Below are 25,309 nucleotides of genomic sequence, written 5' to 3'. Positions count from 1 at the left end.
GCGCAGAGGAGCGGTTTTGACGCGTTTGTCTTCGCCCAGGCGCGAAGGTTTTGCCCCTCAAGACGCGGGTAGAGGCGAGGCACGCGAGCCAGAGCGCCGAGCGGCCCAGCGCGGCAGAAGTCTGAAGGGTCGCGCTGCCTGAAGAGCCCGTCGGGAGGTCCACCATCACTCGCATTTTGGGAAACAAAAGCAAAACCCAAATAAAACAGCAATAACTTCCGTGAGCAGATCAGGACAGTACAGACAGGTATACGTGCCACTTCCTTCCAGCTGTTCTTTTAAACATGGTAGAAACAGCAAGCAAGATCCACCTCACACCCAACACAGCGACACAGAACCCTCGAGGCTCCTGCCGGTTCCAGAGGGCAGGACCTAGCACACACAGCTTTGCCACGAAGGACAAGCCAAACTCAAATGCAGAAGGCGGTACAAGATCAAATTTATCTGAGGATCATGATCAGATGGGTCTGTCCCACTGCTACCTACCTGAATCGTTTACGGAGACCACGCATATACCCAAGGCGTACAGAGCTACTCACGGGTCTGCTTAGACCTGCAGAACTGACAAAAGAAAATCTCAGCAGAAAGTCTCTACTCCGCTTCTCTGAAATCCTGGCAATGATTACAGCATGAAACCTAGACAGAGTGTTAAAGACTAGGTGGAGCCTTGCACGTGAACATTCTATATGAAATGCCAAACAGCCTCCACTCCAGCAGCTTTTTCCTTCCATCAATAGAAGACCCCAAAATAAGAGCCCAAACTCTTACCCACTCTGTCCCCCTCACTTGAATGCTTACCTTGAAGATGGCTCAGAAAGCTTTCTTTTCCTCCTTCCTGCCTGTTTCTTTCTAATGCAACCTTCTCACTTCCATCCATTTGTCTCCTCCTTTCATTAAGTCCTGTAAGCAATTAACAAAAGCCTCTTATTCCCAGGGAACAAGACAACAAAAAGTAACAGCTTATTTTCAGAACGCTTTGCAAAAGCTTATGCTCCAGCTCTGCTTCCATTACTGCGCATCACCTCCGTAGCAGTTGGAGTGGGACCACCTATCAGTCGGCAACTGTATTCAAATCTGTATTGATGCACAGAATTAAGAGTCAACATATGCCAGATTTCCTGTTAAGTTTAACCTCCAGGGAATAGAGAGCCAATGAGAAGCTCCAGCAACTGGCTCTTATCTTTTTTCCAAGAGACAAAAACACCAAACAGATGGTAAAGACACAAATTGGTTTCTACAATACATTAGTGACCTGCTCTAATATGGTAGGGCTGAAGCAGTAGTCTACCTAGCAAGCAGCTCATATGATTTAAAAAAAAAAAAAAAAAAAAAAAAAATTTTTCGATAGTCTACCAACAAAGGAGCTAAAATAATTAAAAAAAAAAAAAAAAAAAAAAAAAAATCAATACTGGACAAGAAAGCTTTACAATTCTATTATAGAAGTCAAGTCTCAAACTCAGTAGATTTGGGAAGAGACATTCCTGAAAGCTACCAGTAAAATAGCAGCATGAAAAACATCAGCATCTCGCACATAACAAAGTCAAGACTGCAAACTGTATGGGCCAAGAAACTCTGCTAGCAATCAGTTAATGCTGATCACTTCTGCAGTCTGCAGAAGAGCACTTGGATTATCCAGGGCCCCAAAGCAGACACTAAAAGACTAACATTGACCCCAACAAGTTCTATACATGAAAAATTAACTCTTCTGTCCTGAGTGGAAGACAGTAATCCTCTGTTCTAGATCATGCAATTAGCATCTGTTTGATGAAAAGACAATTACAGAAAATCTTTGTTAACAGCATAAAGTCATGGTTATTGGTAGCAATTTAATTTTTATCCACATGCTGTAGTGACAGCTGAGGCCACAGCAAGGCATTGCTCACACTGGGTTCAGGAGAAGATTCTCTGTCCCAAAGACATTTCAGCAAGAGAAGCATTAAAATTTGCAGAGCCTGGATGCATGGAAATACTGACATGAAAACAATCTCTTCTAGACATCTAGCTGCAGCCTAAGCAAGACAAAATGGCATCCATTTCCAACAAAAAAGTATTCATTGTCAGGAAGGAAAATACTAGGAGGGGAAAGATTTGAACGACAGCAAATCTTTCCAGACCTCAGTCACCACTGCTCTTACCTGATGGCCAGAAACACTGCTGGAGAAGCTGCAGTTATTAACCTCTCTTCTTTAAACATCCCAGAGGAGAGGCAGAGAATGAGGACAGACCTATTAAAAAAATGTTTTTCAACCTACCAAAAAAGGTGTGAATCCAGCACTGGTTTTGCCCATATAACCACTCTCCAGTTTCCCAGAAAGGGGAAAAGAGAAAGAAAAAAAGAAGAGAAAGAAAAAAGAAAAAAAAAGAAAAAAAAAGGAAGAAGACGGAAAGAAAAAAGAAAAAAGAAAAAAGAAAAAAGAAAAAAGAAAAAAGAAAAAAGAAAAAAGAAAAAAGAAAAAAGAAAAAAGAAAAAAGAAAAAAGAAAAAAGAAAAAAGAAAAAAGAAAAAAGAAAAAAGAAAAAAGAAAAAAGAAAAAAGAAAAAAGAAAAAAGAAAAAAGAAAAAAGAAAAAAGAAAAAAGAAAAAAGAAAAAAAGAAAAACTGGTCTATTTTTCTGCTGTCCTTTGGGAAAGTATTTATTCACGTTATTCAAGAATCAATTATTTTCTCTCTTGCTCTTCATATCAAGTTCAGGCCAGTCCATACTACGACCAACCATTGCACACTCACAGCTCAGAGGCGATTACTGCTGAGAACACTACGGCGTTGGATTCTTCTAACATCTGCCCACTGCAGGCTTCATGGGAGCACTACTGAAGATGTCAGTGAGATGGTACTGTGAGCTTCTAGTATCGTTGCTCAAGGACAGCAAATCAGGCTTTTATATCTTGGGCTGCAGGTAAACATGTAGTTCTATTAACAAGAACACACACTTTGAACGCTGTTGGCGAACCCTTCCTTTAACAGGTGAGTGTTTGTTCTCCTGACTGCCTGGCAGCAGCAGAGCATGAATTTTCCAAGTTCAGTTAGTTTCTGACCATCATTTTCCTATATTATGGTTATCTGCTATCAAAGACTCCTGGTCCCTTCTGATACTCTTCACACCAGATTTCAAGGGGATGTAATGCAGTATTTTGAGGAGCCTTCTCTAAGAAGACCTTTCAGTAAGTCGGGATCTTATTCAAGTTTTACCAGCATCACTTCCTTCTTACCCCAAACTAAGCTGCCACCCACCTTACTCATACAAGGGCAGCATTGCAAATTGCCTTAGCAATTTGAAACACGAGCAAGCCAGAACTTGCACGGAGTCCATCATTAAAAGTTAATGGATACATATCACTCTGAAGTGAACATCATCTGCTACAGGCAATTTGCTTTTAGGGAGCAGACAGCCCCATTCAGACAAAGTGGAGTATCTAATATAATAGTCCACCCACCCCCAGGGGCAGTCAGTACCACTGAAAGTCTTCAGAAGCACCTGGTAACACCTATGCAGTACCGTACTGGAAGTGCTTTAAAGCTACCGAAAGCGCTCTGTTCTCTTTGAAAAAAAGAAAAAAAATTATAAAGGTCAAAGGGAAAAAAACAGTACTTTGGGATGGTAATCTGTAAAGACACCTAGACAATCAACTGAACAAATGAACTGCCAGATTCAGTTGTTACATGTTTTCTTCCACTTAAGATGTGCTTGAAACAGAAGTAATTAGGCATGTCAACTCCCTGGCATTATTTTTGCCTGAATTTGTCTTCCAGGTTATGGCAACACAACAGTGCAATACTTTTTAAAAAAAAAAAGTGCAATAATCTTTTCATCATTCTTCACGTGATGCTTGCTATGGAAGTTTCCAACCACGCAAAAGAAGTCTTTACCTATAGCTAAAGTGGTAAATTTAATTTAGACACAGTACACATCAAATATTGTGGATATAATAGAAAAGACTCAAAGATAAAAAAACCACCCAACAAACTGTTTTTCTTTTTAGCAAAGCTGGTGAAGAAAAGATTGTGATCTATAAATGGTTTGTGTTAAAGTGATATACAAGATGGAGAACAGCAATTAATTTGCACTCTTGTACAGCTCTGTAGTTTTACATAAATTTATTTCAAGGAAATGTATTGTGCCAAGTAGAAATTACAGTCTCAAAGCCAAATGCGTCACTGTAAGTGAAGAACTCCTCCCTTCTCCTTGACTACTTTTTATTTAATATTTTTTAGCATGGAATTATTTTTAAAAATTATTTTCACGTATTTCTTTTTCTTATTAACAACAACGGTTGGTTCAGGGCCACTTTCCTTCCTTCTAGAAGGCAATTAGCAAACAGAGCTCCCACGGACACTGCTCAAGGATCAGCCTTCTTTAACGTGACAGAACTTGGGGCAAGAATACAGAGTTCTTCACAGCTCTCTTGCAGTTGTAGCTTCTGGGCTCTCCTCCTGGTCAGCCAGCTGATGTCACATTAGCAGCTTTTCTTCCCCCAACATCTTAATTAGGTAAGATTAGTCTGTTCACAACGAGGCAGGTCCACATAGTGGGTTTCATTGCAATTTGGAGAATTATGCTTCTCCACGCAACTGTGCTTTCTTTGCATATATTAGTGGTGAATTTCAATGTGTAATCATCAATTAATAAGTATCAAGTTGTCATCACTCTGTTGTCTGCAAGAGAAAAAATTCACAATTTTTCATTCAGCAAGAAATGCAATAGGAACCATTTACTCATAGAAAACCAAGCTGAGTTTTGATCCTGACTCCTGACTGGAGTTCTTATTAACTAGTTGGCTTTCAAGTGTCCACAGCAACTGCTGGGATACCTGCCCATCATCATCTCACATGCTCCTTTTTGGCTATGAGGCTTCCTTCTGCCAGAGTACATCAGAAGTATAAAGTTGCATTTCACAAAAGCCTCAGTATATAAGTAGACAAGTATCCTACTGCTAAAATAGGATTTGTTACACCAGTTGGGATTGAAAAGTGTTGGTATTGAACCAGTTTGCCTCACAGACACAGCATAGCTTTGGGATTAAGTACTGGTCCCTGGCTGAATCACATTCTCTTGCTTTCTGCTACTACTCCCAGCCTAGTGGAAAAGCTTTTTAGAAACAGACGACTTGCAAAACCCTAAGAAGCAGAGACTTAGTTTGCTCTTGACTCCTTGGCAGTTCCATGTTACACTCTCCAGTCCTCCCATCACCTTCCACCAGTTCCTGCATGGTAGTTTTCATATGAGCGAAACACTTAAAACATGCATTTAAGCTCAGAATTGCCACCCCTGCACCATCAGCAAACTAAAGATCTAACACCAAGTAAAGCACAAGAGGAACAACAGACTCCACATATTCCACAGGCTGAATTCTGGATGCTCCAACATTTGTGAAACAGCACTTTGCAGTGAGAAGCTAACTGGTGTACTTCTGAGAAAAACACTCATTAAAAACACCCTACTGACCTCCTACAGCAGCAGATGAATGGCATGGAAGTCCGTTCTTTTCTGTAACCAATACTGCCATGGTCTTTTAGAAATTCATGTAGATCTGTTACTGGAAACCCACTTTGTTGGTACTTCTGAAAGAGAAAGCATTTTATTTACAACACATGAGAAGTTACTGGGCGTGAAGTGTTCTAAAATTTCCTCTAGAGTGTGATAGCCAAAACCGGACTATTTGGTTCATTTGTTCAGTATTGCTGTATGAAGAAAAAAAATAACAATCCCGTCCTAAAAACACCACACATGTAGTTGGTGGAACAAAGCAATCTAAGTGACATAAAATTCATATTGTTCATAGATTCTCCTACATTTTGTTTGCCGTCCATAAGACCAAGCAAGTGATCTGAAGTCATACTGGCATTGATTTCCCTTGTTCACATCAGCTGCTGTGCTCACTGAGAGTGCTCTGGGCTCATTTGCCCTAGGAACCCCAATTTGGGCTGGATTTGAAGGGCCCTAACATGGATATTCAGCATTGCCACGCTGAAGAAATGCTCTGCAAAACACCAGTTCAGCACTGAAATGGCTCCCCACTGATCCACATGAAGTGCTCAGAGGGAAGAGTAACAGTAAAACAGTTTCGCAGGTCAGACCATCCAATAAACTCAGAAGACAGACAGTTAAGTTGTATTTTGAGATGCTTAGGAAAGTAGAGCTCTTGCTCAGTCTCGAAGTTGTGGTTCAAGTCAGACTAGGCTTATTCTGCTGGCCTGTTTATCTGACACTAAGACAAGAAAGGATGAGAGCTAAAGAGCATGATCCACATTGCCTTCCCACCGGTTACTGCAGCTACCAGGAGCACGAAGGGAAGACAGCACTAGAGGACAAAAACAAAAGGTAATTACTGAAAACTTCATTTCACTTTCAGCCAGTTTATACTGGAAATGGATGATGCAATTATAACTTGAACGAGAAGTAGTGGGTCTTTCAGAGGACATTTCCTTTTACCCACACATTTCCAAGCAGCACATTAAGCAAGCCTGGACATCTAAATGAGTTTAGAGTTATCTGCTTGGCCCTTGCCACACTCCTCCCAAGGGGATATTCTGAGATGGCAGCAAACCCTTCCCAACCTCAGCTTCTGGTGCCACGGCAAGAAACGTTCACTTCAAACAGGACTTATCCGTCTCTGTCTAACTATACTTAAAAATTGACTTTTTCCACTCATCTTTCCACTTATGTTTCCATTAGCTGTTACCTTCTTGAACCCAGGTGAAGCAGCAGAAAATACAAAACAGGGATACACATTAAGGATGATTTTCCAAACCAATTATTGCGTAGTCATTTGGATGACTACCCAGTCATCCTCCCAATTTCACCACAGACTAAGCTAAGAGATTTTAATAGTCTTACCAGTCATCATAACTAATGCTACATAGTGTGGTGTTGAGTGATTAACAAGAATGAATACCAAACTGATTAGAAGTGTAATAGGAAAAAAAAAATGTTTTACCTTTATGGTGTCATAAGAATCGGTAATGAGTGCAATAAAAAGGCTGAGGATCATGTATATAAACAGACTAATGAAGGAGTACAGATATAACCGACTGAACATCCACACCAGCGTGCTCTTCTGCTGGATTTGAGCAAACGTTGCAAACATATCATCACCATTGACCAAAGAAAATAGACACTCAGCCACTGTGTTCAGATCTTCAAACTAGAAAACAGTGAGTACAAATTATTGATAGAATGTGAAAATCAATCATCCAGATTAAAGGGAAAGTGAAAAGTGTTATAAAAACAGAAGTAATTTTTTTTTTTTTTTTTTACTCATAGCAGAAGAAAAAAGCCAACCCAGTCAATCAAATGCTACCACACTTTCTTTCCTGTATATTCAGACCAAAACATACATGTCACTAATAGAACCATGTAGAAATATAATCTTGGCTAAGCATTGACACCAGAAATAAGAAGATTTATTATCAAGAAATAAACTTGTGATGCTCAACAGGCAAAACAGCCAGTAACTGACCACCACGGAAAGTTTAAGTTACTGAATTTTAAGCTATTTTAGACCTGCAGGAAAAATATCATTCTGTTTGCCAAAGCACATAGATGAAGTGACTTCAGAGAACCTATACAGTAAATCAGTGGTGGTATGCTGGGAACAGAATCCACATCCTCTGGTTACCCAGCTCTGCAGCATTACCGGAGTAGGGGTAATTAATCAATATTGTACTGAGAAGTTAGAGATAGCATATAGCCTTCAGAGCTCAAATGGTCTAAAGTCTTGTGATAACATCATCTGTCTGTCATTCAGAAAACCCCGAGCTGTAGGTAAAAGCTATAGCTGTACTGTGAAGCTAGTAAGCACACCCTGGACAAAATCATGGTTTCATTTCAAGGACATCCTCTTAAATTTCTAACTCCATTTCCCCAAGCTGGAACATGCCCTGAGGTTAAATTCCATTCAGCAACCAGGTAAGCACACTTCCCACCATGCTCTGTCCCTCCAAATAACTGGATTTTTAAACTATACTTTATTGGACAATATGAATTAACGCACAATGTTTTAATGTAGCTATTATCAATGAATTAACATGACTACACTCACTTGAATTGTGGTCCTATACTGAAAACAAGATGTCAAGAGGCATATGTTTGTAAAGAGAACATACTGTTGCACAGGAACAGCAGGTCTGGTCTTACCTATGGCTTAATTTTTTATTATTATTATTTTTATTTATTTCTAAAGCCATTATGAGACCCAGCAGCACATTTTCTGAGAAAAAGAGGTGCATGGCATGGGTAATTTTTGAGCAATCCACAAGTTTTGATGCATGGGTACAGAGAAAAACCCGCTAAGGATTGCTCACCTATAAGCCCCTGGATTGACATAACACAAAATGCAGGATTCTCGCTCCCTCTCGCTGGCTGTAGTAGTAGAAGGAAAAAAAAAAACCCATACTATTCCTATGTTTTTTATGTTTTTGAGCTAAGGCCTTCAGAATTTTTGAGCACTCTCTCCTGCGTAGCTGCACAGCAGGGAAGGCTCTTCCCATTTCTTACCAGGGACAGCTCACGCAGCCGGAGAGCGGCGAAGGCAGCCCTGGGCTCTGCCTGCTCCGCGCAGTGCCACACTGCCTTCCCGCGGGGCACGGGGGAACTGCCACAAACAGGAAACCCCACACAACCGCAGGCGCTTTCCTTGACATTGATCTGTGATATTTAGCAGGAGGTAACATTCTCATAGATAAGCATATTATTGACTACGTTTCCTTTTGCTCAGATAATTAATGCACTTGCTGCAGGGAAGCTACAACAGTATTTATGCTGTGCCTCTTATAAACAGCTGAGCATCTAGTATGACTGAGGATCCCACAGCATCCAGCATCCCATGGAGAAATGTATTGTCATCAACGTAAAATATGTGCAGACTGAATACCTACATTTCTCAAAGGAGAGAATTACATTATGTTAGAGGAAGCCGAGCTCTGGGGGTATAAGAAGCTGAAGCAAGCACTGCAGCATGTGTATCTGTTACAATATATGTGTATAACCAGAAATCGAGAACGAGAAGTCACACATTTGTTACTGATTAATGCACATCTAGAATTTATTACAACAGTAATCTGCCTCTTTTCAAACTGCCACACAGAGCATCTGCCAAGAAAAAAAAAAACCAAACAAGCTTTGCGGGTTTTTTTGCTTGTGTTTTGGAATATACAAAGCCTTACTGCTGTACCCAGGTTTCAGACAAGAAGATGTACCGGGCACATGTTTCGATATCAACCTCAAAAATAAAAAACAAACAAACCAACCCCACAACACACCTACACATAGGAAGCAAAGTAAACAAGATAAGCATTCATCCACCCCTTTACGAGTCAAGATTTAGGAGCTGAAGTTACATGGCACAGGAAAGATTTGGAAAAACAGAGTCAGAGTCAGGGAGATTCCTAGAAACGGTAACGGTGAACTCGTGCCTCTCTAACCCAACTGAACTGGGACTGCCAGAAGAGGGCGAAAGAGTAGACCAATTTACCTCTAGTCCCCAGCCAGACATTGCCTGGTCAAACCATCCAATCATCACAAACACAGCCTTGTGTTTGAGATTACATTGAGTTCAAGCACACAGGGAAAGCAAGAATACAGTTATTTTGTTAAATGGAGCAGGCAGCAGGAGGTATACATGGAAGGAGAAACACTCCAGTGTTCTTCATGTTTCAGCTTTTAAACAAAAACATGAATTTAAGACCTATTTCTGTTTTTATAACTAGGAACTATAAACACACAGATATTCACACATCATTAGACCAGAAAAGGAGTACATACCTTTTCATGATAAGGTCCCAGGACAATCCAACCACAGAAAGTATAGCCAAGATAAATCATCCCAGCACAACAGCAAAACCTTAGCACTTTGGGCAATGATGCCTGCATAGTTAAAATGAGCACCTACATGTCAGGACAGAAGAAAGGAGAAGGGAAAAAAGCCACAAGTTAGAGAGACCTGAGTAAGAGTGACAAATGTATGCTTTTATTGTTGAATATTTAATTCCTGCCTTACATTGTAGGTTTGAAAATATCCCAGGTATCTGATGACTCCAACCCAGACAAACAAAGTTGATGTTCCAAGTAAAATGCTGCAGACATCATAACTTGTGAGGTTCTGGGGGATCCAAACAGAGCAGGTGGTCAAGTTAAAGCGGTAGGTATGTCAGCTTGACAGCTATTCAAGTTCCAGCAGTTCAAACTAACAAAGCAGGGCAGTCCAATACTGAAAGGATGTTGCTACATCACAAAAATCAGACCAAAGTGAACTGCAGTTATTTAGTGACATCACCCAAATGCAATAGTGCTGCAAATGAAAGCACATCTACGCTGATATTCGTGTAGTTTTGCATGAAGAACTAAAGCCTTCACCTTGGTTGTGACAGTTTTAATGTTAGATTGAATATCTCCGAATTTTTGTTTAAAAAAAGGTTAATATATGCTATTGTTAGGCAAACAAGCTCTCATTCGCTATTTAGTAAAACATGAGCCATCATTTAAATGAAAAGTGAGCCTAAGGACTACAGCCCTTTCCCATGCTACATGCATTTACATCTCTGAAGAGGTTGCCAGCTGTTCGGAGCCTGAACATCATTTTTACTACCAGTGAAGTTTATAACCAATTCTACTTGCATTTTACTTTAGAAGGCTAGAACTGGTTGCAATAAGCACGAGATACCCATCTAGCTCAAGATTTCCTACCCTCATCCCCCCACCTCACCATACAGCTGGAGGTTCTCAAATGGCTCCTCTGAAGGCCACTCTGGGCATCTGCCCTTTGAGCCTTAGCACACATGAAGCAGGAGCAGCACACTACCTACCCTGTTTGTCCCAGAATACAAAGTTTTGTGAACACATGAATTGTTGACATACATCTCTATTGAAGGAAAAAAAAACAACCAAACAAAAAATCAAACCAAAAAAACCCCTGAAGAGCCGCCAGCTGGACAAAACACATTGATTTCAGCAAGCCCAGGCTGGGAGGTCAAGGACGAGCAGGTGACACTGTCTGTGCCTGTAGTTTGGACAGGCCAGGAAAGCAAGCTGTAACAGCCATGTTTCCAGTCCCACAAGCCATCAAGACCCCTGTTTTAGCCAAGGCGATGACTCGGTTTCCCTGTACAACATGTGCTACTACTTCTTACAGAAACAACACAACCCAAATTTGGGGGGTTTTTTTGTTAGGAACTGTCTACCCACAGGCCCTATACCGGGGATTACGGGACTTAGCACTGTGGGAATAAGATGTTTAAATAGCTTACATAGTCTTACCGAAAGACTTTGGGGAAAAGGGACTGAAAACAGTTATCAGTCAAATTAGCACTAGGAAATGAAGAAATAAGAACTAGCAAAAGTAAACAAGATGACTAGTGACTATGATAGCTCACTTTCATTTGCCCCAAGTTAAAACACATTACATGACTAGTATTTTATCTGAAATATTAAACTCTCACCTTGGCTTTTATTTCCATTTTTAGGATTGACCCAATGATTGTCATCACATCACTGATAATTACCAGGACATACCATCCATTTATGAACTCCAGGCGATCAGCATGACAGACATGACGCTTGTATTTCTCCAAGAAGAAGTTCACAAATCTCTATTGACAAGCATTTAGATGTTTATAGTTACAGGTCACCTTAGATGAAAAATATGTACAGATGCCCCAGTAGTACAGCAATACTCAAGTTTCACATACCCCCTTTTCCTATAGCATTAGCTGGAACAATAGCTTAAAACTCATTCTCAATAGCAACAGAAATAAATAGGAAAAAAATTAAGATGGGTTTAGGCCAGTGAAAACCAACTTTCCACAGAACAGCTGACTTCATAAGCAATCCCCACTAGCCTAACCATGGCTTGTTATCCCCTTTTGAGCCCCCTTGACAAAAATTTCTATCCGCCTCCAATAGAGCAAAGCCCCCCAACTACAGGAGTGAAAAAGAGAATTAATAACTGAAATACAACTATAAGGCAAGAGCTCTCATTTCCAATAGCGCCGACAATATCACTTCCCACACCCAACACTGCCTATCTGCTTTCACTTGTTCTTTTTGCTCATGAATAAATGCTGATGTCCCTATTCCTGACAGCAGTTTGACAATGCCTTTGCTGAATTGTGTCCTCTTCACCCTTGTCTTGTTTACAAGCTACAAAAAGGATATATTGAACAAGATAAACAAGTATCTGTGCTTTCATATCCTACCTATCCTGAACTCTTTTTCCAACTCCTATAAGCCGAATGCTTGCAAAGTTTGTATCAATGGTTATAAGCTGACACATCTCAGGGCCCAGCTTGTGTTTCTGTATCAGTATTTGGACCAGAAGAGCAGAGTTTGCTCACATGAAGCTCTGCAAGGAGCTTGAGATGAAGTCAGACAGGGCTAGTCTCAGTCTGCAAAGGAGGGTGAGCAGGGAAGGTGACAGCAGATGGTGATCAGGGATTGTGGAGGGAGAAAAAGGACAGAACTCAAAAAGGGCAGTTCCAGCCCCAGAAAGACCAAAAAAACCAGCCAGAGCTAGGCTATATGCTATGCTTTACATTTTCTCCAGTTAGAGCTGCCTTTGAGGGATGTTCATTAAAGCATTAATTTATGACAAGACCTCTATGGGAATTCTACTCTGAAGCCAGGGAAGGAAGAACTCATGCTTTGAAGGTGCAGGATGTGTTGGCTGTTACCAGTACAAAGATTCAGAAGTTTTTTTGCATAAAATCCTGGAGAAAATTAAGTCTTGCACAAAAAAAAAAAAGTCTGCTTCTTTTGCCCTCGAGAGATACAACAAAATACTTCATATTACAGCACTACACAAACAGAAGTAAAAACCCATTCAGCTAGCAACTCTTCATCACAGACATCTACACGTCCTTTCTAGAGATAGATATATGGTAAGAGAGCAACATTCTGCAACAGATATACTACCCAATATTTCAAAACATATCCCTTGACAAGCAGCAAACAAGACAAAGACAAAATAAGCATTGAGATTACGAGCACTGGACTTACTTTTTGTAGTCGCAAGGCAAGAACAATGGATCGTGTGCAGAGGATGAGAGAAGCAAAGCAACTTAAAATGACAAATCCATCAAAGACTAGAATATACTGAGTGTTTTTCTGGAGAACTATAAAGAGTCAAAGAAAGGAAGTAGAGTTAGTCTTTTCACATGTCTCCAAGCACAAATTGTTACAAAATGTCACATATTTTGCATTTAAACACTCTCACCCCATAAATAGATGAGTTACAAGAAATATTCTTTCTGCAGCTATGGAGATTGGGCCACAAGAGTGAAAAGCATGTTCAAGTTCTTCAAAATAAAACCAAATATGGGTATGTTAATACAAGTGTTCCCTTTTTGCACTAAGTTCATCTGTCCATCTGTACTCCAGCAGTGTTACAACTACACGAGGTAAAAGAAATGCAGTCTTTGGCCCATACCAACATCATTAAATTAAAATCAAACAAAAAAATCCCACCTTATTTCTCATTCCATGACCTGCAATTAGAAACTTGTTTGACTTTCTGTACTGTATTTTTTTCATCCACAGGTTTATAAGCCATCATGTGAACCCAAATCAGGCATTTTCCTTGGCTTACTCATATCAGTTGATGAACAGGATGGGGAATGTCTTGCTAGACAGACTGTTATAGAGCGGGGGAAACAACAGGAGATGTTTAACACTGCTATCATGCAAACACACATGCACCATACTTACCAGAGCCAAATATGTGCCAGTCTTTACATTCTTGAATATCAGTGTCACTATCAAAATAGATTTTGATTTTTCCACTGTGGGCTCTATTATTGAAAGTTATCTGGAAACACAAGAGTATATCAGAAACAAGACCCACAAAATTTCATTCCATAAAAAAAAAAGCTTGATAAGTGCTTTGACATAATATGCATTAATATTTGTTGGTCAGGTAAGCTTTAAGAAAGCTGTCACCATAAGTGTTGGTGGAGACATAATTTAAGAATTTGTCATGTATAGCATAAAAAGCAGTATTCCAAGAAGCCAAACTTCAAGTTTAACCTTTAGAAGAATAACAGTTACTTATCTCCTTCTCAGGTTATGAAGTTACCCCTGGAATATGATACAAAATAATATTGTCCCTTGGCAATACCATTTCAGCAACCTTTGGGAAGGAGGGGTAAGGGCCAGGACATGCTCAACTGCTTTTCCCTTGCAGCCTAAATATAAGCATGATGACTACCCCTTAGCTTAAGCTCTTGTTATATATACAGTGTTGGAAGTGCCATACCCCATATTCACTTACAGTATTTTGAAATGCATAGCAGTCAGGCAATTCACGGGCATGGATTGTCTGTAGAGCAATGCCTTTCAGCTTGAAGGAGATTTCAACCTGTATAAGCCTGAATGTTTTAAAAAGTGTATAAATATATATAAAAATACACACAAAAATACACACATACACAAAGCAAAGAAACTGCACAACTCAGAATCCACCATATTCATATGAAAGGACAAGTTAAAAATAAGAAAATCCCCACCACCACTTTACCTGTAAAATTCAAGATTGAAAAAAGAGGAGTTCAGCTTCAGTTCAGCCTTCTTACCAGCTAGCTCCTGTGGCTTAAAAAAGATACATTCTGGGAGGAAAAAAGGAAAAGCTGTAATCTTAAAAACTTCACATAGAGAGCAGCATAAAACTGAGATAATCAGGTTGAATGGCAAGTCCTAATCAGGCAAAATGTTAATTTTGAGCAAAACTATCCATAGAAAGCCCCAGCTAGCGGGATCAGAAGCAGATTCATGGAGTAAATCTTGACAGGCTAGCAGTAAGGACTCAGCTCCGAGAGGTGGTAAGGGCACCCACCCACTGAAGGTACAGACTGACCAGCATCCAGAATTCTGTATTTGAACTTTCTGCATGGGGGAAGGGGGTTGGGACAAAAAAAGGAAAAAAAGAAAAAACACAAAAAAACCAACCCACAAACCCACCCACAACCCACTAATGACAGCAGTTGAAAAGAGCTTCCTATAGTCTACACAGTTGCCATTTCCAGGCAGGTACTAAAACCCAAGAGGGAAATAGGCAAAGGGCATGTTAATGTTCCTATGATTGCCAGGCAAAAAGCTATTGGTTTTAAACTTTACTGATTTAGTATTACAATATAAGTACTCCACTGCAAGACATTTTTAGTACAACAATACTATACCTGTTTCAGTAGAAACATCTATGTTCAGCGTATCATTGGAAGGAAGCATCGTGCCTTTCTTGTACTGTTGTTTACAGATTTTTAAACCTGATCCTTCATGTTCATAAGCAAGCGTCCCCAGGGATATGTTCTTTAATCGCTTGTACTAGTTTAAAAAAAAAAAAAAAAAAAAACAGAAGCAGAAGTTACAGAGATAGTCTTTTTTGCATTAGATAGTAACTTGCAATCGCAAAGTTATGTGTATCAATATAGCTTTTTACATTAAAAAAAAAAAAAACCACAACCAAAAAATCTTTACTTTCACATAAAGTCTGTAAATTGAGAGTGGATATCTCATGGGAAGCTAAGAGGGCTGCTGGCCACTAATTAGTAGTGATTTGCATCCTGATGACACAGTGACTGAGAGCCCCATACTTAAATGGGCTGCCTGCAAATGATTACCCGTGTGCCAGACAGCAAGCCAGCAGACAGCTTTTAATCAGTTGCCTGGCAGTGACTTCAGTGCAGCATTGCTACTAACCACACACACTCCATGGATATCTTACGTATTTATCTCATGAAGGTGTTAGTTTTCACACCACTTGAAACTTGATTGCTTTACATACAATCCAAATCACAGTTCTTATCAAATCCACCCCCAAGAGTAAAACCAAAGCTGCTCCCTGTGTGACTACGGAAGAGGGAAGCCACGCGTTCGCTATATAAGCAGCAGCCAAGGAACATACACAGAGCTTGGGCAGCCTCCAAAAGTAATTTAGCCTGCCTGCTTTACACAAGCACAGAAGCAACTGAAAACATGCCTGTGAGGAAGGAACTTTCTTTTTCATTTGCTCTAAATATAGCATAAGTCACCTTCTTCACATGTTAAGATATGCTTGAAAACAAGGACTACAAGTGGAAGCGAATAAAGCTATGCCAAGCCAAGCATTGTCCACGCATGGATCAGCCCTGAGCACCACCGAAGAACCCCATTCAAGGCCAGTCCTCTCCTGACTTGCCTTCCACATGTCCTCAGTGTCTGCTGGAAGCAAGATACGTCCTCTGACCCTTGGAGTCACACCTTCCAGTCCTGCACAAGCGAGGCAAACCCCTGGGGCACAGCTCTCCCTGTGGTTCTTCACTCCTCGACAGCTGAGGAGATCAATGACTAACCGTGAACTCAGCTTAGCACCAGCTAACATTGTCCAAGAGAAGCCAGATAGAACCCCTGGCCCTTTGAGGAGGAAGGCATGAACATCTAGTAATTCATTAGTTTTTATCATCACCTCACCTAGTGAGCTCGGGGCAGCATACAGCGCTGGTCTGCTCTGAAGGAAGCATTTACCTCCCAGGAGGTAAATAAATGTGGGAAGTCAGACAAGGCTTCCCATTCCTTAAAAAAATTGTTCAGCTCTCTTTGATACAGATTAGACCCTTTTCCCCTTAAACAAGGATTTTGTTATTATGCATCATTCAGTGTCATCTTATTTCCTCCTTCCTATGGGCATTATGGCCACTAGCCCATCGTGTGGGGCACAAAGTCCCAGTGGTCATTAACAACCACACGCTCCATGTCCAAATGAACTGTAACAGGAACCACCACATTTCCATCCAAAGCTCTGCCTCGCAGTGCTGCTTCCGACTCCTCACAGCTAAGCTTCCAACAGGTTTAGATAGCCTGGGTGAAAAGCACAGCCGCCGTACCCTGTCAGAACGTTATCTTAAAGTAAACTAAGGAAGCCAAGTCTGACTAAGGCAGGTCAAGTGAGTGGAAACAGTAGTTAGTCACAACTCCATATCCCTCTGAGGACATCTCCAGATCACTCCATCTAACAGCCGTTGCTCTGTCCACGTGGGCTTTCAGGCTCTGCCCTCCTGACAGCGTCACACGTGGCTCTGGGTTACTCATGGGCCACTTTCAAACAACACCACAAAACAGTAAAAGCAAAATTCCCGTTTGCATGTTTCTAAGCAGCCTCAGGCAGAGCAGCCAGCAGAACATCCTGGTCCTCCAGACTCTGCCGCAGGCAGGGTACAGGCATAACAACTCCGCACAGCTTCTTTGTAATAGAAGCTTCCAAATTGGACCCAGGAAAGGAGTAAGGAAAAGCTGCGTACTCTTCCACGTGGAAAGTATGGGGGGTTTTGGGGGGGGTTTTTTGCAGACTGAAAATATCGCAGTGGCACATCATACAAAGCCTAAAATTCCATTTTTACAACTCCAGTTTTGCTGTGCACTATTACCATCTTCTATCATATCCTATCCTTCTGCTTCCTCTGCCCCTGCAACCCCCCCCAACCATGCATTTCAAAATAAAACTCAAAACAAAAACCCAAAACCTATGGCTTCTAGCTGCCCATCTCAAAACAAAAAAGCATTGCTTTTAGCTTAGGAGCCAGCTGGCTTGTCTCTTCCTAGAAGGCATCCTTTAAAAAACAAAGCAAAACAAAACAAACAAACAAAAAGCAACACCAGTCATAATGTTCACCGGGAAGCACACTTACATGTGATAAAAAAAGCCTCAGAAACACCACAGAACACTAAAAAACCCAGATTACACAAGTTTAAATTTCCCTAATGTCTACATTTATACAACAGACATTTTATGAAGTGACCTTTGTCTGATGTCTGTATCACACATTGGCTCATTCTTGAGGATATAAAGCTATTATTTCTCTACTGTCTTCTATCTGGACTTCACCTCAGCCTTAGTGCCTACAAAAGAAGGAAAGTGAGACAAAGCAAGCAAGGAAGAAAAAAAAGCACAGTTTATAGCAGAAATAGCGGCAATACTGAAAGTTCAAGGGAAGACTGAGAAAACTACTTCAACACTCATTTAACATACAGAAGTGAGAGTCCTGGCCTTGTCCAGCACAGCAGAGACAGTACGTTTGATCTGTTGATGGCTCTGCTGTAGTTTAGAGGAGGTGGCCGAGGAGCAGCAAGCCCCCACACAAGTGCATCTTTAAAAAGGAGGTGAGGAGCAGCAAGCCCCCACACAAGTGCATGTTTAAGAAGGAGGCATAGCCTTCGCACCACTGCGACTGCTGGGCATAACTGGCAGCAAAACTGCTTTAAACCAAGCGTCAGAGCTGATGTCCCAAGGTCAGGGAAAATGAAAGGTGGTTTAAAGCCATCTTCATCCCATGTGAACCGTTTCTGGGCTTATCGTCATACCCAAACATAAGAGACATTTCCTACACACACACTTTTCATCTCATGACTTCTGAATGTATTAATATTAAATACAAAAATGTTTACTGAATTTTCATCCTAGATTTATTCACCTTCCTCCCACAATTGTAAAGGGACTGTTCTTTAAAATACCATCCCTAACCAGGGCGAGTGCCCCTACATTCCTGGAAGTACTGTATTCCCCATTTTGAGGCCTCTGGCACTCACTACAAAGCTGCAATTCAGCATAGCTGTAAGCACAAATTTTTTGAATACCATGCATAGGTATATTCAGGCCCATAGCTCTTCAAAGTAAGACCTAAACAAAGGTTCTAGTTCATGCAAGATGACTGATTTTCAAACTTGCTGGATTTCAGTACTATGCACTAACTGAGTAAAATTTTGGTTTAGATTTGTCTCCAAGAGACAAAAATGCAGACATCTAGACACAAAATTCAGGATACCCCACCTACACCAATTTACTGAAATATCAAAACTGAAATCCCAGAACGGCAACAGAAAACCAGAACCTTCGCAGACGTTTATAGCTATAGCTTCAGCTTTAACACTGTTCATTATAAACACACACACTTACCTGATTAATAACATAAAAAATGCTATCATAAGCATCCTGTTGTGTATATATACTGCAGCTGTAGTCATCTTCATCAGTTCCAGAATAGCCTTTCAGGAATAGGTGTTTAAAAGCAATAGTGTTTTCCTCTTTGAATGAGACCACCAACTGGTTACTCAAACCAAAAAAAATAAGCTGACAAGAGAAAAAAACAAATTTGGATTTTGAACACTGGTCAAGCAGCAACATTTTGGAAACAGCTTTGAATTAAAATAAATACAAACCAGAAACGTGCCTGTTGCTGTAACCCTGCTACAATAGGAGCAAAGAATCTGTTAACTAATGCCGTTTGACTACTAAAGTCAAGGTTACCACATGCAGGGTAAGAGAAACAGAAATCAAAGTCTCCCACCGATTCTAAAACTCAGAGTGCAGCAACTAAACAGACAGCTAGATCACCGCCACCTTTCACACATCCTGGACCAACAACTCTAACTGGAATTTGCTAAAGCTTTCATTGAGGATGCAAATGGCAGAAGAGCTAACCTACAAGTGCAGCCTGCTACTCCAGAAATGCCCTGCTTTGCTATGGGACAAATTCCTGCACTTTCTTCCTACCTCTGGCATGGCACAGGATTAGAGCAAACCTATGTGGGACCCCACAGCAACAAAAAGCATCACCTGCCTGACCCAGGTGCTGGTTAAGGAGGCTATAATAAGAAGCAGCAGCAGACAGCAGGGTTACTACTCAGGATTTGTGTTGCCGTACGATATGGATGCTCCCATTTCCACCGCCACCAAGGAAAATACATAAATGGAGCCTAGAAGCTTAAAAATCAAGCAACAATAGTTTCTTCACAGGCATAGTAGCAGGAGGATATCCCAAGCCCCAAACAGCTAACTCTTCATCTTAGGTTTAAACTACTTACTAACAGCAAATGTGAAACTGCCCCATTACTGCATGGAGTTTCCAAGCCCCACAAGAAACTGGCAGAAGTAGGGAAGAAGTAAGTGAGAAACTGCAAGCAAAAGAACTGTGAACTTAGAAATCCCCAAAAGCAAACAGGCAGGGTCCACTAACATCCAAATTCCTTCATTCAAAACAATGGAAACTGGAAAGCACTGTTTTACGCCTTCAGTGGAATAAGTCATCTTTTGTCCTAGATAGTGATCACTTAGACCTGGGCCAGGCTAAAAGAATACATGCAGCAGGACTATTTAGTGCAAGGCTGTTTGGTTGTACAGCAAAGTCACAGCCAGGACAGAGAAATGGGGATGTCAGCTCTGCCAGGTATATACAGTCTTCAGATTAAGAACTTTATCTTCATACTTTCAGTCAAATTTTAAATCAACTATTTATATCTTCAGTTGACTGCAAAAAAATCACTGAGTGCTACAAATAAATCTGCAGCACTCTAGTTAGTATCTCTAAAAAAATCAGGGATCTTCCAGCTGCAATACAGGGAAATAAAACATACTCATCAGGATTTCCTCAGGGGACTCCCTAGGGGATTTCAGCACAGCGCTGGAGTAAAACTTACTCCCCATACGGGGAGAGAAGCCTCTTCTGCTTTTCAGTCGGGCACAGATAGCCCAGCTGCCGCACCACACCGAAGAAGCCACACATGTCACGACTAACAGGCTGGCATCAGGCAGAAGAAGCTAGAAGGAGGCTTAACTTACCCCTAGGTTGTCCTTCAAGGGTCTTGCCCTCACTCTGAAACAGAGAGATGCTTGTTGAACCTGTCCATTTACTATTAGCTCATATTTGAGACCTGCCTGCAGAGCAGCAACACATTTTCCTTCAGAAACTCTATTTTCCTTTTCTTGCCAACTACCAGATTGGCAACTGAGCAAGACCCAGGGCCGACAAGAAAAGTCCTAAGCAGCAACCCAGAAAATCTTGTGGCCTTTGAAAGCCAAGCAGCAGAGCACCCCTTCTGCTCAAAAAGGATAGCAGGAGACTAGGACAGCAGACAAAAATTACACATTCAGTGACTCCCCCAAGAATTTAAGTCAGTAGGTTAGGATAGATTGAAAGTACTGAACCTTTTCAGAGCCGTGTGAAGTTGTATTTTGTCTCATTGCTCACACACAAAGGAGGCTACTGCCCTGCCTTCGAAGAGAGTGCAATAACCCACATCTGAGGTGCAGCTGCCAGTAAAGTAAGGTGGGGCAACCTGTCCTCTTAGCTTACGCTGTGCTCGCACTGCCCAACCCTCCTCCCCCCCAACATCTTAATACGCTCCCTGTTCTCAGCAGCTCTGACACTACAGGTAGCAGTTGTGCCAGCACTAGTGTAAATAGCCTATTTCAGCTACCCTTGCCTAGAGAGACCGACCACTGCACCCCACTCCCGCCTGCAGACAGAGCCCCGCAGGACTGCGGCACAGCACGGCAGAGCAGAGGCCTGGTGCTGTGCCAGCGGGGCCAGAGAGCCTGCGCGTCTTTCCAGCGGGGAGATGAAGAGCGAGAGCGGTCAATAAAACACAGGGACACATAAGCCGGGGTTGCACTTCAAGTGCAAGTCAAACACAAACCTGGAATCCTGCAACTCAGCATATTTTTAGGAGTTGTATATTTAGCTGTACTTGCAAAGTGTCAGATGTCAGTCCTGCATTTCAAAGGTCCAGAAAAATCATTTCTACTTATACATATGTCCCGTCACCATTTCTTAGTGGACTGTAAATTAACCAACTACACTGTGATACCAGTGCAGTTTAAAAACCACCCTCTCGTTTGCCTCTACCTATGTAGGCACCCGACTGTGAAACGCATCATTTGCTGACAGAAGCAAGGGGCACGTCCAATTCCAGTAGCCCAGTCATCCCCATCACCACCAGAGGCTGCAGCATTTTCACGTTGAACATGTACATTTCAAGTTACTACCTAGATTTCAAGAAATATCACTTTTAAAACAGTCCAGTGAAACTATAATCTATGAACGTAACAGGAAGCAGAACACAGAGCCGTACTGTGACAGCAAGCTTGAAGACAGTGTTGGATTTAGTGGGAAGAGTAATTTGCTTTAAAATGTTATTTTAAAAACAGCAAAATAGCTGGTCAAATACTGCCCCAAAATCTCCAGGAGGCTTTTGTAATCTAGTTTATGTTATTCTCCCCCCCCTCGATGCACCTTTCATAGTATTTTTTTCCTTCTGGACTGAAGCAGGAAGTTCAAGTCAGTAACAAATATCCCGGGACAGCAAAGGCCCAGAACCACAGACCTGCTTCTCCTGCACATCGCTGCTACGCTTTCTAAGAGTAAAAACAGAGGAAGGATTACCTGCGTAGTAACCATAAGTATCTTCAAAATCTGCAAAGCCAGTTTCCATGGTATTTGACGTCTTGCTCTGTATTTTTCACATGGGTTCATGAAGTAAAACTTCAAATCCTCTTTCAGAGCCGTCTCTTTTAGATCTAAATCTGACTGAGCCATCATATTTCTGCCATAAATAATACGTTAATTAGAAACCAACAGAACACTTTGGCAGACAATTTCCTCATATTGAAGTTTCACCTCAGACACCACGTGACATTAAAAGGTCTGTAACAGTTTTCTGTTTGTTTGTTTTACAGCAAAATGCAAGAAATAGTTCCCTATAATCATACCATTAAAAAAAACCATTAGATCATCAAAGCACAACATTTACAGAATTATTTCCCAGGAAATAGGCATTAAATAAGAGGATCTGTAATAGTAATAGCAAGTCTACATTTATCCATTTATCTCTTTCTTAAAACTAAATATTTGAAATAAAGAGAGGCCACTTTTAACACATTTCTCTGAATAACCCACATTCTACCACCAGAAGAAGGCGTCTTAAAGACTAAACAACCAGAGCAGGCTTCACAGCACGCTTCTGTTATGAACATCCAGCTTTAAGGGCTAAACTCATAGGCATTTATTTATTTAAATATCCGGGCACGTAAAAATCAGAGGAACAAGCACAGAGGACCGCTGTTGTAGGTGTCTTAAATCACTCTAAGTTTCTCCCTCTCAGCTGAATGGGACATTGAAAACTTTCCCCTTCTCCTAATTTTTTTAACCCTGTCTTCCAGTACCGTAATTGTCAGAACTTTCCTACTTCACACAAAGATCAGAACCAAACTTACAATTTTCTTCCTCCCTCCATGTGTTCAGGTAGAGCAATCATATCTGAAACTGGCTACATAAGGCGATTATCAGTCCCATTTACCATCCAGAAAATCACGCCCCATGTTCTGAATTTTATAAAGGATAATATTATTTCTCAAGGTCAAAATCAAAAGCATCATTTCCAAGTTTTCAGATGCATTCTTACTTCTTTTGTCCTCACCTGTCTGACGCATATAGGTATTTAAGCACAAACTGCAGATCACAAAGCACATTTGATTTGCTAGAACAGCTGTATCATAACAAGAGAAATGAGAGTTTAAAAACACAGTAAAGTCAACACTGTGGTGTTTCCTCTTAAGAGGAAGTGAAAAAAAAAACCCAAAAGAATCTTTTTTAACATTGGAGGCTCAAAGGTTATCTTTATTACACAGCCTTAAATCAATCATTCACAAAGATGATGGGAGGTAGGCCGATTTTGGTTTTGAGACAGGAAAAACACAGGAAGGTTTTTAAGAAAAAGAAACTGTGGAGTACAACCCTATTTAAATTTATAATAAAAACATACTGGACTAGTTTTAATAACATTTAAGATACAAAAACTTTGAAAAATTTAAACACATCTGTCAGAAAAGCATATGATAATTGTAGCTGAGAGTATTGTCTAAGGAAACAGGTACATACGTACTTCAGTCCTGCACTGACACCCAAAGACATTGCTGCTACTCCTGTGCCAGCTTCTCTTGAACGGGCAGCAGCATTTGTGTGGGTACACAGTGAACAAGACCAAACCCAGAGTAGAAGTTATAGGAGCAGGTGGGAAAGAAAGAGGAAACAGAGCAGGTTTAAGCTGGATCTGGTCAAGACTTAAAGCATGAAGGTATGACGTAAGAACTACCAAGACTTAAGCAAAATCCCCCCCTAAGCTTCAGTAAAAGCGTATTGGAAGTGACAGACCTTAAAAATCAAACAGCAAACCTTATAAAAAACACTATTTCCTTTGATATTCAAATACATACCATGGAAGACATGGTGGTGTTTTCCAAAGTTGTCTTTCAAGCCCCTACAGCTATTCTAAAAACTTGATGTTGACTAATAACAATACTTTCACTTTTACACAACCCTCACTTAACTCCGCTGGCTAGGGATTATTTTCACTGGTGCCTTTAGCTTCCTTTATTAATTAGCTGTAGAAATTGTGAGCAGGAAATTCAGCCAAGGAAAGCAACACACTTCTTCAGCTTAAGAGGAAGAGATGAGATTCAAGCCTGTATCACCGTTGGACTTTGTCTTCCGATAAAGAACAGGCGTTCTCTGGTGTAATATTCAAGAAATAATTCATTTGGCAATAGGTGAAATACAGCAATTGTTTTTAAATCCATTCATTTCTAGAATAGATTCAAAATAACACCCAAATAAACTGCATTAAATCTGCAGAACTAGAACCTTCAACCAAAGCATTAAAAAAAAGTTAAAAAGTTCTGAGTGATGAATAGTGACTTACCACATTTAAAATAAACCATCTAGTTCTACCAAATGCTTTTTACCCTAATAATCTAAAAATAATCCAAACAAAGCACTCAAGACAGAGTAACAGAACAATTCAATTCAGACACAGTAGTGTAACACCGCTCCATAGGTTTCCACGGTAAGTTTTGTAAAGTACTGATACGAGCAAGTCTTGTGAAAAAAGACTAACTCTACTATGCATGTTTAAATGCATATCTAGGTGTCACTAAGTGTTGTGTGTCACAAATAATAATTGTTACTAATTAAACTCTAAAAGCTGCATTAGGATAGCCACATGCTGTATCTGGTAGGACAATCTCTTGTTTGGATAATGTTTTGCAGTGAAGCACTTTAAAGCTTAGTGTTCTAGTCAAGAAAGAGGTTTCAACAGTAATGACTACCATTCACAGCTACCTACTTATGAAATAAGCATTTAATATGTAGCTCTTCCTAGCTGAAAAAGCACCATTGAATCAAGTAGCTAAAAAGCTATAGAGCACAAATTCACTTTTTTTTTAAAAAAAGAGTAATTCACTATAGGAGCAACACTGTCCATCAGAGATCCGTATCAGGAACATTTATCTACTTGAGCTCTACTCTTGAAGAGGTATTAACGAGATTGGGGGGGGAGGGGTTGGGGGGGGGGAGCGCGCAAAGAAGAAAAAAAAGAATTCACTAAATTGGGTTCTACGTATGAGACCGGTCAACTCCAGCTTCACCTTCATCATCTTTTACCAAGTTCACAACTCGCCCTGAGGAGGGCATCGCCCAGCACTTCTCAGGAAAGCGAGCTCTAAGAAATTGCGGAGACACCC

The 25,309-nt window shown here is 40.7% G+C and overlaps 1 protein-coding gene across 1 annotated transcript; it reads right to left on the bottom strand.

Annotated features, from left to right (window-relative positions):
• Positions 1-4,348: 4,348 nt before the first annotated feature.
• On the bottom strand, positions 4,349-22,337 carry MCOLN2 (mucolipin 2). The gene is made up of 13 exons (XM_009581125.1): positions 22,176-22,337; positions 18,911-19,084; positions 15,162-15,306; positions 14,504-14,591; positions 14,258-14,354; positions 13,696-13,795; positions 12,988-13,103; positions 11,433-11,582; positions 9,995-10,096; positions 9,760-9,882; positions 6,935-7,141; positions 5,443-5,558; positions 4,349-4,652 (listed from the first exon to the last, which is right to left on the bottom strand). The coding sequence occupies exons 1-13, from the start codon at positions 22,329-22,331 to the stop codon at positions 4,616-4,618; spliced, it is 1,611 nt and encodes a 536-aa protein (XP_009579420.1). The 5' UTR covers positions 22,332-22,337; the 3' UTR covers positions 4,349-4,615.
• Between the last annotated feature and the right edge of the window lie 2,972 nt (positions 22,338-25,309).

The sequence above is a fragment of the Fulmarus glacialis genome, unplaced genomic scaffold (assembly GCF_000690835.1).
Source record: "Fulmarus glacialis isolate BGI_N327 unplaced genomic scaffold, ASM69083v1 scaffold16817, whole genome shotgun sequence".
NCBI classification, from domain to species: domain Eukaryota; kingdom Metazoa; phylum Chordata; class Aves; order Procellariiformes; family Procellariidae; genus Fulmarus; species Fulmarus glacialis.
The sequence above is the reverse complement of the archived record's forward strand: the minus strand, read 5'-3'. Positions and strand labels throughout refer to the sequence as shown.

Bases quoted from the DNA above. Each gene is read 5' to 3' on its own strand.
- MCOLN2 (XM_009581125.1), bottom strand. From the start codon at position 22,331: ATGATGGCTCAGTCAGATTTAGATCTAAAAGAGACGGCTCTGAAAGAG. The intron at 7,142-9,759 runs GTATGTACTCCT...ACTGTTTTCTAG, and splicing joins TGGGACCTTATCATGAAAAG to TTTGAAGATCTGAACACAGT. The intron at 5,559-6,934 runs GTAAAACATTTT...TTTCTCTTTCAG, and splicing joins ATTCTTATGACACCATAAAG to AAGTACCAACAAAGTGGGTT.